Below are 14568 nucleotides of genomic sequence, written 5' to 3'. Positions count from 1 at the left end.
GCAAACCTCAGGACATTTATTATATCACAGATTGCTGACCAATCCCACTATTTTAAATAGCAACAACTTAAAGCAAAACAACCTTAAAGCAAAGACCAGTCCAACAAAGCTGACCACAGCTACCCAGGACCCTCCATCAGCACCGAGTAGTGGACAAAGTCCACTTCCTCGGCTCTGTGTTACCCTGTCAGCCTTGGCTCACTTCCCTATCTGGGCATCAGTATCTCCACCTGTATAATGGGCCAGCAGTGCCTACCCAATGGAATTGTTTTGGAGATTAGCTGGAAGGGTATTGTGAAAGCACCTCGTCCGGAGTCTGGCACATAGCAGGTACTCAATAAAAATTAGATGGATTTCTGTTAATTGCATATTATACCTGAACACTCCCTGGACAGATAATGAGAAATACTTCATTTGAGTCACTGACTCTGTCACACGCTAGCTATGTCACCTTGTGTAAATTGCTTAATCTCGCTGAGCCTCAGTTGCTTTATCTTACTTACAACACCTTCCTCAGAGTTGTTAATGAAGGTTAAAGAATGGAATGTACAGGGCATTCCTGACTGAGAAGGGCTTTGTTGGGGAGATGTCAGTGAGGCTCTGGGAAAGGCACGGTAGCAGTCCTGCAGGCTTGTGGCTCAGGAATAAAGTGGAAGAAGAGAGAAAACGGGAGTGTTGACTCAGTGTTTGCTGAACGCTGACTTCGGTCCAGATGCTGTCCGTGGTGCTGGCAGTTCCTCAGTGAAGAAAATAAACCCCCTTTCCGGCCGAGCTTGTGGGGAACAGAGGAGGGGAATGCTGACGCAGTTTAAAAGTCCCTAACAATCCAGTGGTTAAGATTCTATGCTTCCAATGCAAGGGGTGTGGAATCGATCTCTGGTTGGGGAACTAAGATCAGTCAAGCCATGGTGTAACCAAAAAAAAATAAAAGTGCAATAGAAGTGACTTAGGGGGAAGGAGGCAGCCAGAAAGAAGGACAGAGAGAAATGAGACCAAGCCCGAGAGAATGAACTTGGGTTTGAAAGAGACAGGTGCTGAAATCAGAACCAGAATCGCCTGCCCCAGCACTGGGGGAAACTGAGAATCCAGGGTGGGAAAGGATTGAGGGAAGAGATTGACGTGATAGAGGGTCATGTGGTTAGTGATGGGAAGACATGGGTAGACACCAGGGATTGTATCTTCTAGAAACCTCATCACCGCCAGCAACTTCTGTTAACTTCCTTGTGCGCTTTCATAGAGTGAGCCTTCATCACTGCACTCTAACTCCTGTACAAGGATGCAGAGCTCCTGGGAAAACCAGAGGGAGGGCAGTGTGACCAAAAGCAGAAGCCATGTCATCACGTGGGGATAAAAGCATCAAACGCATCCACAGGCGGGATTGTTGGCTCCACGTTTCTCTGTTCCAGTCCCTTCTCCCTTTCTTTCTTCCTCTACAGAGGTCTGCTCTTTGTTCAGCAAATGCCCTAAGCCCGTGATTCTTTGGGGCACAATGTGCCAAGTGATGCATGTAAGGGAGGAGATCAGTGCCTCCTTCACTTCCAAGAACCGTGACTTTCTGGGAAGAAAGACAAAAGCAGACTAAATGACTTTCTCTGACCCTCTGTGTCTCTGAATGAAAGGGCATTCACTCCCCACTTGGACCTCATCCTTCCCTCCTGCTGCAGGTGCCATCTCAGTTAGTCCTGCTGCCCCTCCTCCCCCTTTCAGTATCCAGGACAGTGGAGCCAGCTCTCCCACCTGGCCCAGGTGAGACCATGAGGCCCTACCCTGAGACACCTGGGCTTTGATCTCTTGCAAAGGATGGGGATGGAAAGAGAGCATCAGGAGGACCCTGGGGGGACGTGGAGATGAGAAAATGGGGATGGACAAAACTCCAGTTTGCACCCAGAAACAAAAACACTGAGAAGGAGTGGATTCAGTAAGTGCTGTGTTTTATTGGAGATCAGCGCAGGGAGAGCAGGGAGGCAGTGATAGTGGGGATGATGCTAGAAAACAACTGATAGGGTCTTGATTTAGCTCATGCCACAAGGGGAGGGAGCCGGACTTCCTCCTCTGACTTCTAACTGGGGTTTTCCCCACTCTGTCACCCTCCTAACTCCACTGTGACCCAGGGTTTTGAGGATTGGGGAAGCCAGCTGGGATGCTCCAAGAGGAGCCAGGAGGACGGAGAACTCGGGGAGGAAACTGATTAATACCTGGGTATAGAGGAATATTCCCCCAGCTGATACTTGGGTATTGATGGGTGTTAGCCCAGATTCCCACAGGGTATGGCATGGGCCTTGTTCCCCACCCGGTGCCAGGGCCTCCACCTCCCCAGGACGCACTGGGATTCAGGGTCCCCCAGGGGTAACCAGGCAGAAGCGGCCGTCGTATTCTGTTGATGAGAGCCCAGAGTGGGGATCGGGCAAGGATGTCTCCCGGGGAGCCCAGCACGTTAGGACGGAGTGGCCGTCTAGACTCAGAGTCCCGGTGGAAGGGTGAGGACTCGGGTGAGGGGTCTCCGGGCTGTGCAGAGGGCCCTGCAGGCCAAGGCCTGCTGCCCACGGGGAGGGCAGCCACCCTAGAAAGGTAAGACAGTTCTCCGGGCAGCACTTCCCCAGCGTGGTCCTTGACCGCAGCTGCCAGCATCGGCCAGGGGTCTTCCGAGGGCCAGGAGTCCATGGAGAGCAGCCCCGCAGAGGGAGGCCACTCCTGCACCCCAGGACCTCCTACAGGTTGAGAGCCATGTGGTGGAGAAGGATTGGGCTTCACAGCAGCCCTGGACAAATCATTAGGCCCAGGGGCTGGTTTGGGCTGAGGATGCTCGGTGTTGGAGGGGCCGGTCAAGGGAGGTGGTCCCAGCAGAGGCAAGCTGATCCCCAAGTCTCGAGGAACTTTCTCCTCCATCACACCGATACTCCGGGCAAGGATGCCTGGGGGAAGGGCAAGAGGAGGCAGCCAGTGAACCAGATGTTTGGTCCCAACGCCCTCCCCTCCCTGATTCCCTGAGCCCCTTTGTTTCAAGTCCCTTCACTTCCCCTGAGCCAGCTCTTACCTCCTCAGGAACCCAAGCATACAGCCTCCCACCTTTACCCCTTTTCTCAATCCCAGTTCCCCCAAGGCCCCCTAGTCCGCTCCTGCCAGAGGAGCGGCACAGCCTCTCTACCTGGGAGATGAAGACAGACCAGGAGCAGCCCCAGAGGAGCCCGCTTCCCCACCACGCGGCCCTGCATCTTGCTCCGCATCTCCCTCAGCCCCTAGACATCCAGCCCTTTATCCTGTCAGTGGGGCGGGGGACACCAGAAACAGGCTGAGCCAGTGGTTATGGAGACAATAAATCCCCACATTCCACCCTAATTTCTAATTCATTCTGTGGCAACAGGTGCCACTTGAATGGCCCAGGGAGGCTAAGTGTTCCCACCCTGCTCTTTTCCTCAAGCTCCCCACGCCTTCCGAATCCAGGTGTTCTGGCTTGCGGCTCATCGCTGGTTGCCAGCCCTACTCTTCCCGGTTCCCTATGCCAAGCACATGAGGACCTTCGCCCTTGGGGTCTCCATCTCTTCACTTTTCAGCAATAGAAACACTTGATTCTCTTTCTCTTTGGGATCCAGATTATCCCTTCCAGCACCCCTTTCTCATGTATCCCCAAAGCTCCATCATCGTGACCTCAAAGTGGCCCCCATCTGAGGGACTGCTCCTAGATGAGACCCTGTGTCTTGGGAAATAGACCTGGTTCCCGTCCTTAAAAGATGGTGGTATGTTGGCTTCCAATGGCTGCTATAACAAGTAGTCACAAACTGAATGTCTTACAAAACAAATTTACTATCTTACAATTGTGAAGATCAGAAGTCCAGGTAGAGCCTTTCTGGAGGCCCCCAGGGGAGAATCCATTTCCCTGCATCTTGCAGCTCCTAGAGGCCACCCGGGCTCCTTGGCTCGTGGTCCACTTCCTCCACGTTCAAAGCCAGAAGTAGCAGGATCTTCTCATACTGCGTCAGTCTGACCTCCTCTTCTTCCCTCTTTAAAAATCCTTATGACTATATCGGGCCCACCCCAGTAATCCCAGATAATCTTCCCATTTTAAGGTCATCTGACTAACAACCTTAATTCCACCTGCAAACAATTTCCCTTTGCTATGTAACCTCACATACTCTAGTTTTCAGGTATCAGGACATGGACATCTTAGATTATGGGGAGGGCACCATTCTGCCTACCTTAGATGGTCAAATATGTCCACAGAACACAAGAGATACAGTGAGAAAGAGACAGAGAGAGAACAGATATTTCCAGCTAAGTAGAAGGAGGGCATTGATATGCTCTTGTCAAGTAACCAGGAGTTAATCCTTGTTAAGGCTGAGTGATGAGAATATAGGGGTTTATTAACTACTTTGTCTACTCTTAAATCTGCTTGATATTTTTACAATAAAAAGTGTCTAAATGCCTTTGTTACTCTATTGCTGGCTTCCAGGACACACCCAGACTAGGCTTCCCTTGTTGCAGGAAGTCTAAATATTAGCTGCTAGACTTTACCATTTCATCCTCATCTCCAGGCCCTGCTGGCTGACTCCTGGAAGAGCTTCTTTCCAGATGTGGTCAGTGGACAGCATTGTAAGTCAACTATTTGTTGTTGTTTTTTAGTCACTAAATAGTGTCTGACTCTGTGACCCCATGGACTGTAGCCCACCAGGCTCCTCTGTCCATGGAATTCTCCAGGGAAGAATACTGGAGTGGGTTGCCACTTCCTTCTCCAGGGGATCTTTCTGATCTTCCAGGCATTGAACTTGAGGCTCCTGCCTTTTCAGAAGGATTCTTTTCCACTGAGCCACCAGAGAAGCCCAAAACCTGAATAGCCTAATGTAAATATTAATAAATATTAATAATGCTTAATTTTTTAAAACTAGGAACTATATTCCAATAAAAATTTTTAAAAAAAAGATGCAAATCTGGCCAGTGGGTACAGGACAGCAGCCTTCTGGGGTGACATCCATCAGTTTTACAAACCTTTTTGACCTGGATCACACCAGAAACTAGAGGTCCAGGTCAGAGGCTGCAGCCCTCCCTCAGTGGTGGTCAAGGGTCTTGACTCCTATTGTTGGCTGCAGTCCAGGTAATAGCAACCAAGGGCAACTCCACAGTGATAACACAGACAGGACTATTCTGGAGCCCTCCTCTGTCTTCAGTCAACCCTGCAGGTTGGCTCCCTGCTCCAGGTCACTTCTGATCAATATTTCTGCTGGTTCAGGAATCTCAACAACAGTCCAAAATTTGGGGCCAGCTAACACCGTACCTGACTCAATGGACATGAGTTTGAGTAAACTCCAGGAGTTGGTGATCGACAGGGAAGCCTGGTGTGCTGCAGTCCACGGGGTCACAAAGAGTTGGACACGACTGCGTGACTGAACTGAACTGAATACCATCCCAACAGGAGAGAATGAAGTGGCTCCTAGGCCAGGGGTCAGGTCCTTTGCAGCCAACCAGAGGCTCTGGGAGGTGCCCTGTGCTTTGGGTTGAGGCCCTTCCTGTAGGGATAAGCACAATCCACTGTCCCCTCCTTGGGGTGTGAGAGCTGCCTCGGCCTTGGCGTCTCCCCTGCTGTCTGCAGAACATAGTCACATGGCCCTCGGTACATGCTCCACAATCTTGGTCTTCTCTGGGGGAGGCTACCTCTCCTTCCCACTGTAGCGCTCCCCTCTCACCTCTCCAGCTCTCACTCTAGACCCACAGCAGGGGCAGCAAGAGAGTGACGGCGGAAAGGACACTGCTGGCCGTGCTCTACTGTGGCTGGGGCCTGTCACCAAGGGCCAGTGAGTCACCCTGCTGGGCTGCACACCCTGCTCGCTGCCGTCCTCTCCGTCTTTTACTCTCTCCGCCCATGGCTCCCAAAACAACACCCGCCTGGGCTCCTACTCAGTCCCCAGGAATCTGGTCTGGGCTGTTGTGTTCCAGCCTTCCCAAGGCTCCAGGTGTCCCAGAAACCCAGGAAATCAATGCTCAGGACACCCAGAGAGGATGGCGTCTGAAAGATGAGGCCAACTAAAGGTAGAAGAGAAGGAGCCGGGTGTGGGGCAGGGAGGAAGTCATTAGGGCTCTTCATTAGGAGAGGGGAGGACCCCTGGGTGAATGGGTGGTAGAGAGAATGGATTTCCTGGGGAGTGAGAGAGAAGAGACGTGGGAGGAAGGATCTGGGAGACCAAGGTTGCTTGGCCTCCTGCTTTCGGTTCAATAAATATTTATTGTTTTCCTCCTTTGTGGGAGGAGATGTAAGATATAAGAAATACTGGGGCCAATTTACAAATGAAAGTGGGGGACACAGGACCTTTAGAGGCATAGGAGAGCATCACCCAGGTCCTAAGAGGAGACCCTAGACACCAAGAAGGCGAAGAGTCTAATCTAGTTCTCACAGTTTATTGAAACATCTGTCCTGGACCCAGTGAGAGCAGGGAGGCTGTCCCAGTCTCCGCAGAGAGCCTGGTATCTCCCCAACACAGGGCGCGAAGCATCTGAGTGCTGGACCGAGATGGAGACTGAGAGACAAGGAGGAGTGTTTGGGAACTCACAAAGGGCGTGGTGAGCTCTATAATGGAGGGCAGGAATGGAACTGGGAGTGTGAGAACCCAATAGCATCTCGCTAGTTGACCAGATGGTGGAATGAGATCAGTGAAAAATGGTCATTGTTTTCAAATAATCGTTTGGTTTGTGCTTTATTTGGCAAAGCAGGGATGAGCGTGGGGAGGGGATGACTTGTCCGGGCATCACAGTTACTCTAGGAGATTTCGGGGGGTTCCCAGTTAAGAATCTGAATGGGTAGGGTTAGCCAGTAGACTATACCATTTCAAAGAAATGGCAGGGGAAATTCTGGGGAGTGGGAATCTGGCAGGGGGTGGGGCACCGCAGTAGAAGGGGAGAGAATGAGGAAAAGGATTTGGAGCCTACAGTTTGGGGAGGCATAGAAAGAAGAGGTGATAAGGGAGAGTCTGCCACATTGGGGCGATGGGGGAAGTAGGAGCAGCTCTTTTGGGAGTGAAGTCGCTCAGTCATGTCCGACTCTTTGCGACCCCATGGACTGTAGCCCACCAGGCTCCTCCATCCATGGGATTCTCCAGGCAAGAACACTGGAGTGGGTTGCCATTTCCTTCTCCAGGGGATCTTCCCAACCTTGGGATTGAACCCGGGTCTCTCACCTTGTAGGCAGACGCTTTACCGTCTGAGCCACCAAGGAAGTCCATCTTTTGGGAGGGAGGAGGGAAACTGAGCTACCCCATGCCTGGACTACCCCTGAACTTCTCCCACTTGGGAGATGGGGTGTGTGTGTGTGTGTGTGTGTGTGTGTGTATGCCTGCACACGTGTGGAGGCAAAATCTGCTTTATGAACTGTTAGGTAGATCTCCCTGGGGTAGGAAAACTTCAGGGTCAGCTAGCTGGGGCCCCAGAGGCTTCACCTGGGCTAGGATGTCCCGGATGGAGCGACAAGGGTTCTTTCCAGAGTTGCCTGGACCACAGGGCTTGGCACCAGCTGAGGGGTCAGGTTGGGGAGAACCATCTGGACCTCCACGCAGTGTCGAGGAGGAAACAGAAATGCAAGGGTGACCAGGAGCGCTGGACTTGCTGCCACAGGGCTGAAGGATGATTTTGCCACCAGGTAGGGAGCTAGAGCTGCCGCTGAGGGAGCCAGTGCCTGGTGGGGAGCAGGGCCCCTGAGAAACCCCACCACAGGGATGGAAAGATGAACCAGAACTGCTGGAAATGCTGGAACTGCTGGAGACTCCAGAGCTGGAGAGGGAGCAGGGCCCCTTAGAGCCCAGGGAGCCGACCACACAGGGCTGGACCCCACCAGAGCCCACTGGCTGGAACACCACAGTCGAGGAAGCTCCGGACTGGTAGATATTGGAGCTAGAAGAGCTGCGGCTGGGGATGATGGGGTTGCCAGAGAAGTACTTGCCCTCAGAGACTGGGGGCCCGGCAGCAAAGGAAGGCACTCCTGGGGAGCCTTTGATGGGGCCCTCTTTGGTGAAGTAGCCCACTGGGTAGATTTTGCCCCCACTGTAGGTCATGCCTGGGACCAGATAGCTGTTGGAGGAGCCACCCACCACCTCGTAGCTGCCATGTTGGTCCACAGAGGTGATGGGGGGGCAGGGCTTGCCTGGAGGGCCTCCGTTGAGGCAGGGGACCCTTTGACCCACTCCGGGGCCACTGGGGCCATGCTGCTCCACCACCACCACTACTGGCCTCTGACCCCCGGACACAGAGTGGGAGCTGGAGATGTAGGAGCCAGACTGTGAGACGATGGGCCCCCCGCTGCAGGGAGAGTCAGGGATGTCGGGACCACAGGGCCGCAGCTTGGAGCTGACCTTCTGGCCCCCGCTGCTGGACATCCAGGAGGTTTGGGAACCAGAAGAGCTCAAGCCTCCTCCTGACTGGGAGCTGATGCTTCCTGAGTGGAGGGAGCTCGATGCACCTTGTAGAGTAGAGCCTGACCCAGAGGAGTAGCTTATCTGGGAATACCCTGTTCCTGGCTTAAGTAACGAAGATCCAGAAGAACCACCATGGGCAACAATGGACCCAGTGGAGCCACTGCCGGAGCCGCTGCTGGAGCTGCCACTGGGGCGACCACTCAAGCCACTGGAAACACTGGAGCCACTGGAGCCGCCACTGGAGCCACCACTGGGGCGACCACTCAAGCCACTGGAAACACCACTGGAACTGCTGGAGCTGCCACTGGAGCCACTGGAGCCACCACTGGAACCACCGCTGGGGCGACCACTCAAGACACTGGAAACACCACTGGAGCCACTGGAGCCGCCACTGGAGCCAGTGTAGCTGCCACTGGAACCGCCACTGGGGCGACCACTCAAGCCACTGGAAACACCGCTGGAGCCACTGGAGCCACCACTGGAGCTGCTGGAGCCCCCCTTGCCCAGGAGACAGGGGTCATTGGGGGAGGTGATACGTGTGGGGTCCTTGCAGGGATCTAAGAAGGTCCCGATGCTCTTGGCCAAGGTCCCTGGTGAGGAAAGCAGTGGTTAGTAAGGGCCAGAGAGGCTGGGCTTTCTCCCTCCCCTCCCAGGCCCACCTCAGGCATCTGACACTCTGATCTCTCCCAAGAGGAGCCCAGGGAGAGAGTCTGGGGTGGAAAAGGTGGAGAGAAGTGGCCTTCACAGCTGAAGAAAAATGAGATGGCAGCTTATTCTGGGAGAAGAGGCAGGAGGGAAGCCAGAGATCGACCAGAGAAAAAGAATATGAGACTCCAAAGCAGGAGGCCTCAGAGGAAGATGAGAGGGCGTGAAGAAGTGGCAGGAGCGAATAGGTCTAAAACACAGAACACCAAAGAGACAGAGAGTGGGGGAGAGCGAGGCTCTGAGAGGTGGGAGAGGTCTCGGGACCAAATAGGAGGAGGAGAAGAAAGGCAGACGACAGAGGACTGAGAAGCGAGGGAAAATAGCCAAAGGGACGCTGAGGAACGGGGGAAACGGGAAAGGAAGCAGGGAAACAGGGAAAGGAAACAAGGAAACAGGGGAAAGAGAGATAGGAGAAAGGCAGAGGGGCTGCAGTAAAGGGCAGGACACGCGGGCACCACGATTCCGTCACCCACTTCCCTCAAAAGGCCAGGCTCGAGGGCAGGATAGAAACCCTGCTTCCCATCTCAGCATGCCATGCCAGCAAGCCTAGGCGGGGGCCAGGACACGAGGGCACGCACTGTTGCTTCAGAACCTGCTGGTACCCGCTCAGCAACAGGACACTGCACCCAAGCCCAGCCCAGGGACGCGAACGAAACCCTCCCCAGGCCTCTGACCTTCCTCAGTACCGCAGGTCTGCCTGCCCGCCCCAGGCCCACGTCTGACTGTCTTTCCGGAACTGACCCTTTGTTCCTCATCCCGGCTCACCCTCCCCCCATCCTTCCTCTGCTCCCCTCCTCGACCCCCTCCGGTCCCAAGAGCCGAGTGCTTCAGCTTATTCATTTGGAGAGGCCAGATCTGCCCTGCCTTCTTCACAGCGTTACTGTGACCACTAGATGTGATCATCTATTAGAAACTGCTTTACAAAAACAGACAGCATTATCCATGATTTATTACTCCTCCTTCAACCGCCACCAAAAACCAGGTCTCCACAATCCGTGCAGCCCCCATTCTCTCCTAAAAAAGAAATTCAACACATCCACCTTCACACCAACCCCCGGCTCTGCCTGCAGCCCCCTCCACTCCGCTGCACCGACCAGCAGCTCCCCCACGCCTCTGCCGCTGCTCCCCTATGCCACACAGCTGTGGCCACGCAGCACAGGTCCCAGAATCACCCAGCCTGGGGCTTGGAGCCCGGCTTAACTGCCTTCTAATTTGTGATCTTGAGCCAGTTTCCTCAGCTCTCCAACCTCTGTGTCCTCCTTTGCAGAGTGGGAATAACAAATCTCTCACACAGTTCTTCTACTGATTAAAAAAGCTAATGTACTTAAAGTGCTAGTACATGCAACTTCCCTCGCAGTCCAGTGGTTAAGGCTGCTGTGCTCCCAAGGCAGGGGGTACAGGTTTGATCCTGGTCAGGGAATTAGGATCCCACAGGCCTCGCAGCATGGTTAAAAAATTAAAAATAAATATAGTGCTAATAGTGTCTGGCATATAAAAGGGCCTCTATGAATGGTAGCAATTATTATGACTACTAAATATCCAATCTTCATCTTCTAGCACCCCAATAATAGTATAATTACAACAACATCCATCAACATATAACCATCTATAATTTCCACAGCCGTGTCACATGTATTACTTAATTAGAGACTCATAGAGCGAGGTGTTAATATTAAGCTCATTTTTAAACTTTCAGAAAGGGAGGCTCAGAAAGTTTAAGTAGGTTGCCTGAGGTGCCAAGGCAGTGAGGAGCAGCCTCTAGACTCAAGCATCAGGTTCCAGAGCCCCAGCCCTCCCCCCAGTCTCCCCTCTCTGAGTCCTCTCCTGGACTCTCACCCCGCAGGGCTCCCTCCAGCCTTCCCTGACCAGTTGTCTGAGCCTGAATCTCCCTCCTCTCCCAACTCTCCCCGCTCCCAGGGCCCCAACCTCCTACCTTGCAGGAGGAGACCAGCCAGCAGCAAAGCCAGCACCCCTCGCCCTCCCACACACCCTATCTGGGATGCTTGTGAAGAGCCCATCTTGGACCGCGTGGCCTCCTGACTGACAGCAGCTCCTGGACACCCGGGGCCTTTATGCCAGGGCAGGACATTCTCGGGGCAGGAGTCACTGTGGGGAGGGGAGGAGGGGTGGAGGGGTAGGTGCCTGGGGGAAGTTGGTGTGGCCGGGAGGAGCTGAAGCAATCAGTTTGAGCATCTGCCTACTCAGCAGCAGGGCCGGCTGCAGTGTGTGGAGTGTGCCGTGGCCGAGGGGCCAGCTGGCTAGCCGGCTCCGGCTCCTCGTTGCCTAACCTGGAACCAGGCGCTCTGCCCCAGCGGCCGCCCACTCTGGGGCAGCCACTCTCACCACGGGGCCCAATAGCCTGGCTCCCTCACTCTCCTGCCTTCCCCAGTATTGGTGTGTCCGACACCCCATCCTCTCTCCACGCACAGATGTGGGCATTTCAACTTGCCCTCAGGTACCGACTGCAGCCCCTACCCTGCCTGGGATCCCACCCACAGCACCTGGGTCCGTCCTTTCCTGGGGACCCATCACTCAGCTTCCGCTCTCCTCCTCCCTCCCCACCTCCTGCTGTCACAGCCCAGGTCCCATGCCTGCCACACTCCTATTCTGTGTTCCATCAGTGAGTGGGCCTTCAGAGCCTGCACTCCAAAACCAGCCCCCTGATCTCTCCCTTCTGGGGGGCTCCAGGGAGAGCATGTGGGGGCTGGACGCCAGGGCCTCAGCCTGAGGACCGGCCTGGGCTCAGGACCCCTGTCATAGCTGGGCCTCGGTTACTCACAGGCCACTCACAGCCCCTCCTCCAGGGGTGACCCTGACTCCAGTGGGTGAGCAAGAGGCTAATAAGACTAATTGGGAAGGTGGTGGCCCTGCCGCCCATTAACTGGCTGCCTGGCCTGAATGAGCGAACAGGAAGCAGCTGGCTCGGCCTGGGTAGGATCCTGGGTAGGACAAAGAAGGGTCAGCGGACTCCCCGGTCCCTGAGGATGAAGGGCAGGCCTGGAGGAGCAGAGCTCTGAGGTCTGCTAAGAGGGGGGCAGTCCCTGTCCTCTGTATTCCCCACCCTCTCCCTTTAACCCTGGCCCCACCCCAGCCAATTAATTGCTCACTGGTATTGCCCACAGTATCAGTATCAGAGGGAGGGACCTGGGAGTCGGGTCAGGTTCTCTGCCTCCGTCCCAAGCCCACCCAGCCCTCTCCCTGCCCCCTCACCTGGACCCTCAGTCCCAAACCATCCAGTCTCCTCACAGAGGCTGCCATTCTCCCGGAGCCCCGGGCTCCTCTGTCCTTTTCTCTGACCCTTTTCCTGGTCCTGACCCAGCCCGGCACTGTCTACAGAATCTTCTATGACCATGGAATTGTTCTGACTCTGTGCTGTCCAAAATGGTAGCTACTTGCCACGTTGCGGCCACTGAGCATGTGAAATGGGGCTACTATGATTGGAGGGATCGAATCTTTTAAAGATGTATTTACTGATGGCTGCGCTGGGTCTTTGCTGCTGTGTGCGGGCTTTCTCTAGTTGCAGTACACGGGCTGCTCGTTGCAGGTTTCTCTGTCGCGGAGCATGGGCTCCGGGCACACAGGCTTCAGCAGTTGCGGCACATGGACTCAGTGGTTGCGGCTCCCGGGCTCTAGAGCTCTGGCTCAGTAGTTGTGGCACAGGGCTTAGTTGCTCTGCCGCACATGGGATCTTCCCTGCCCAGGGATGGAACCTGCATCTTCTGCACTGGTGGGTGGTTCCTTACTACTAAGCCACCAGAGTGGCCCTGAATTTTTAGTCTTAATTTAAATGTAAATAGCTACATGTGCCTAGTGGCTAAAATCAGTGGAATCTTGAGTGTCCGCCAGTACCCAAAATGAGAATGGAAGGGAGGGGGCTGTGGGGGTAGCGAGACAGCAGTCTCTGAAGAGGGTTGATGCAGTGGGGAGGGAAAAAAAAAACCCACTGGTTTCAGAATCAGGATGACCTGGGTTCAAGTCCCAGCTAACCTCCCAGCTTTGGGCAACTCACCCAAACCCTCTGAACTTCAATGTGCTCATCTGCAAAACGGGAGTATTTTAAATGATGCCTGTGTGCTCCACCGGGGGAAGGCAACTAGGCTGGGCTCACCCACAGCCCCAGGCCCTCCCCAGGCTGACCTCTAGGAGTCTCCTCTCTGCCCCCTTCCCCTACTACAGGGCAGCGGGCATTGCACACAGGGGTGCTGTTGAAAATGCTGCTCCTTCCTAGACTCTCAGGCCCCACTGGCTCCAGGTCCAGCGGGCAAGGAGGGAGGGGGCCCTGGGAGCAGACAGGGGAGCGGCCGAGAGAAGAGGAGCCTCGTGGGTGGCGAGAAGAGGAGGAACAGCGGGCTCTGTGGGTTATTCTTTCCCAGCGCAGACAGAGGTGGTGATGTTTGTCCTGTTTTTCCCTCCCGTGCCTCCTGACCTTGGCGGGGCTGGGGCTGGAGGAGGCACCGTCTCTCTGGGCCTCTCGCCAGATCTCCAGCCACCCACACGACACAGTGGTGTGGCCACATTCCTCCTCCCGACTGCTGTCCTCCTATCCACGCTCCCACCCCATCGCGCACCCATGTCTGCCCCATCCCTCCACCGCCTGCCACACGTGGGCCCTCTGAGCCCCTTGTTTCTTACTGAAATCAGCCCCGACGTGGTTTACTCTGCTGTGTCCCCGGGTCTCCCCATTAACCCCTCTCAGCTCAGGCAGCAAAAATCTGAAGCTGATGGCACCCAGGAGGGCAGGGAAGGGCACAGACTGAGGGAGTGCCCAAGCCAGGGCCACCTCAGGACACTGACCGGTAAGACGAGGCCCACATGGCATAGGTGGGTCCACTGTGTTCTCCAGCCGCGGAGTCTACCCCTCACCTGCCAGCAAGTGCCCTGCCCAGTGGAAGGAGTGAGTGAGAGTGTGTGAGGCAGGGAAAACCCCCCACCAGACAAGGTCAAGCTTAAAGCGCGTGCTGCCCATAGGGCCCCTGCCCTGTATCTGGAGACGGCAGGCTGCATCCACTCCCAGCCTCTGCGGGCTCCCCTGTGCCGCAGCCTTCTGCATGGGGCTCGGGTTCAGGGTCCACCCTCCTAAACTGCAACGTGGGTGGGGGATGATGACCCATCCTTGCCCTTGAGGAGCTGCCGTCCAGCTGCGAACTCACAGCCTAGGAGGAAGGCCGGCCTGGAGAAAGGGGGCAGGCACTTGGCTTCCAGGAGGCGGCAGGACTTTCCCTGGCCCTTGAGGAATGAAGAGAAGAGAGGGAGCAGGCGGCTCAGACTCGGGGCCCTGGCGGTGCTGAAAGAATATTTAGAAGGTGCACTGGCTTGGGTTGGTGTCGGAAGCGTAGACGCAGAATAGCAGGCTGGAGGAATGGACTGCGTGGACCTGCGGGGCGGTGACCATAGCCAGGTTAGAGGGGGGCGTGGGAACTGAGGGGTCTGAGTGGGAACAGCCGGGGGAGAGGAGGTTCGGAGTAGAGAACCA

General features: G+C 55.2%; 2 protein-coding genes across 2 annotated transcripts; both read right to left on the bottom strand.

Annotated features, from left to right (window-relative positions):
- Positions 1-2091: 2091 nt before the first annotated feature.
- On the bottom strand, positions 2092-3212 carry C22H6orf15 (chromosome 22 C6orf15 homolog). The gene is made up of 2 exons (XM_068994169.1): positions 3146-3212; positions 2092-2912 (listed from the first exon to the last, which is right to left on the bottom strand). Exons 1-2 carry the CDS (start codon positions 3210-3212, stop codon positions 2092-2094), a joined length of 888 nt encoding a protein of 295 aa, XP_068850270.1.
- A 4131-nt stretch (positions 3213-7343) lies between these two features.
- Positions 7344-11113, bottom strand: CDSN (corneodesmosin). The gene is made up of 2 exons (XM_068994029.1): positions 11029-11113; positions 7344-8980 (listed from the first exon to the last, which is right to left on the bottom strand). The coding sequence occupies exons 1-2, from the start codon at positions 11111-11113 to the stop codon at positions 7344-7346; spliced, it is 1722 nt and encodes a 573-aa protein (XP_068850130.1).
- Positions 11114-14568: the final 3455 nt, after the last annotated feature.

This window comes from Capricornis sumatraensis, chromosome 22, assembly GCF_032405125.1.
Source record: "Capricornis sumatraensis isolate serow.1 chromosome 22, serow.2, whole genome shotgun sequence".
NCBI classification, from domain to species: domain Eukaryota; kingdom Metazoa; phylum Chordata; class Mammalia; order Artiodactyla; family Bovidae; genus Capricornis; species Capricornis sumatraensis.
The sequence above is the reverse complement of the archived record's forward strand: the minus strand, read 5'-3'. Positions and strand labels throughout refer to the sequence as shown.

Excerpts from the sequence above, each read along its gene's own strand:
- CDSN (XM_068994029.1), bottom strand. The coding sequence starts at position 11,113 with ATGGGCTCTTCACAAGCATCCCAGATAGGGTGTGTGGGAGGGCGAGGG. Across the intron at positions 8,981-11,028 it reads GGCTGGTCTCCTCCTGCAAG|GGACCTTGGCCAAGAGCATC; the intron begins GTAGGAGGTTGG and ends TTTCCTCACCAG.
- C22H6orf15 (XM_068994169.1), bottom strand. The coding sequence starts at position 3,212 with ATGCAGGGCCGCGTGGTGGGGAAGCGGGCTCCTCTGGGGCTGCTCCTG. Across the intron at positions 2,913-3,145 it reads GGTCTGTCTTCATCTCCCAG|GCATCCTTGCCCGGAGTATC; the intron begins GTAGAGAGGCTG and ends CCCTTCCCCCAG.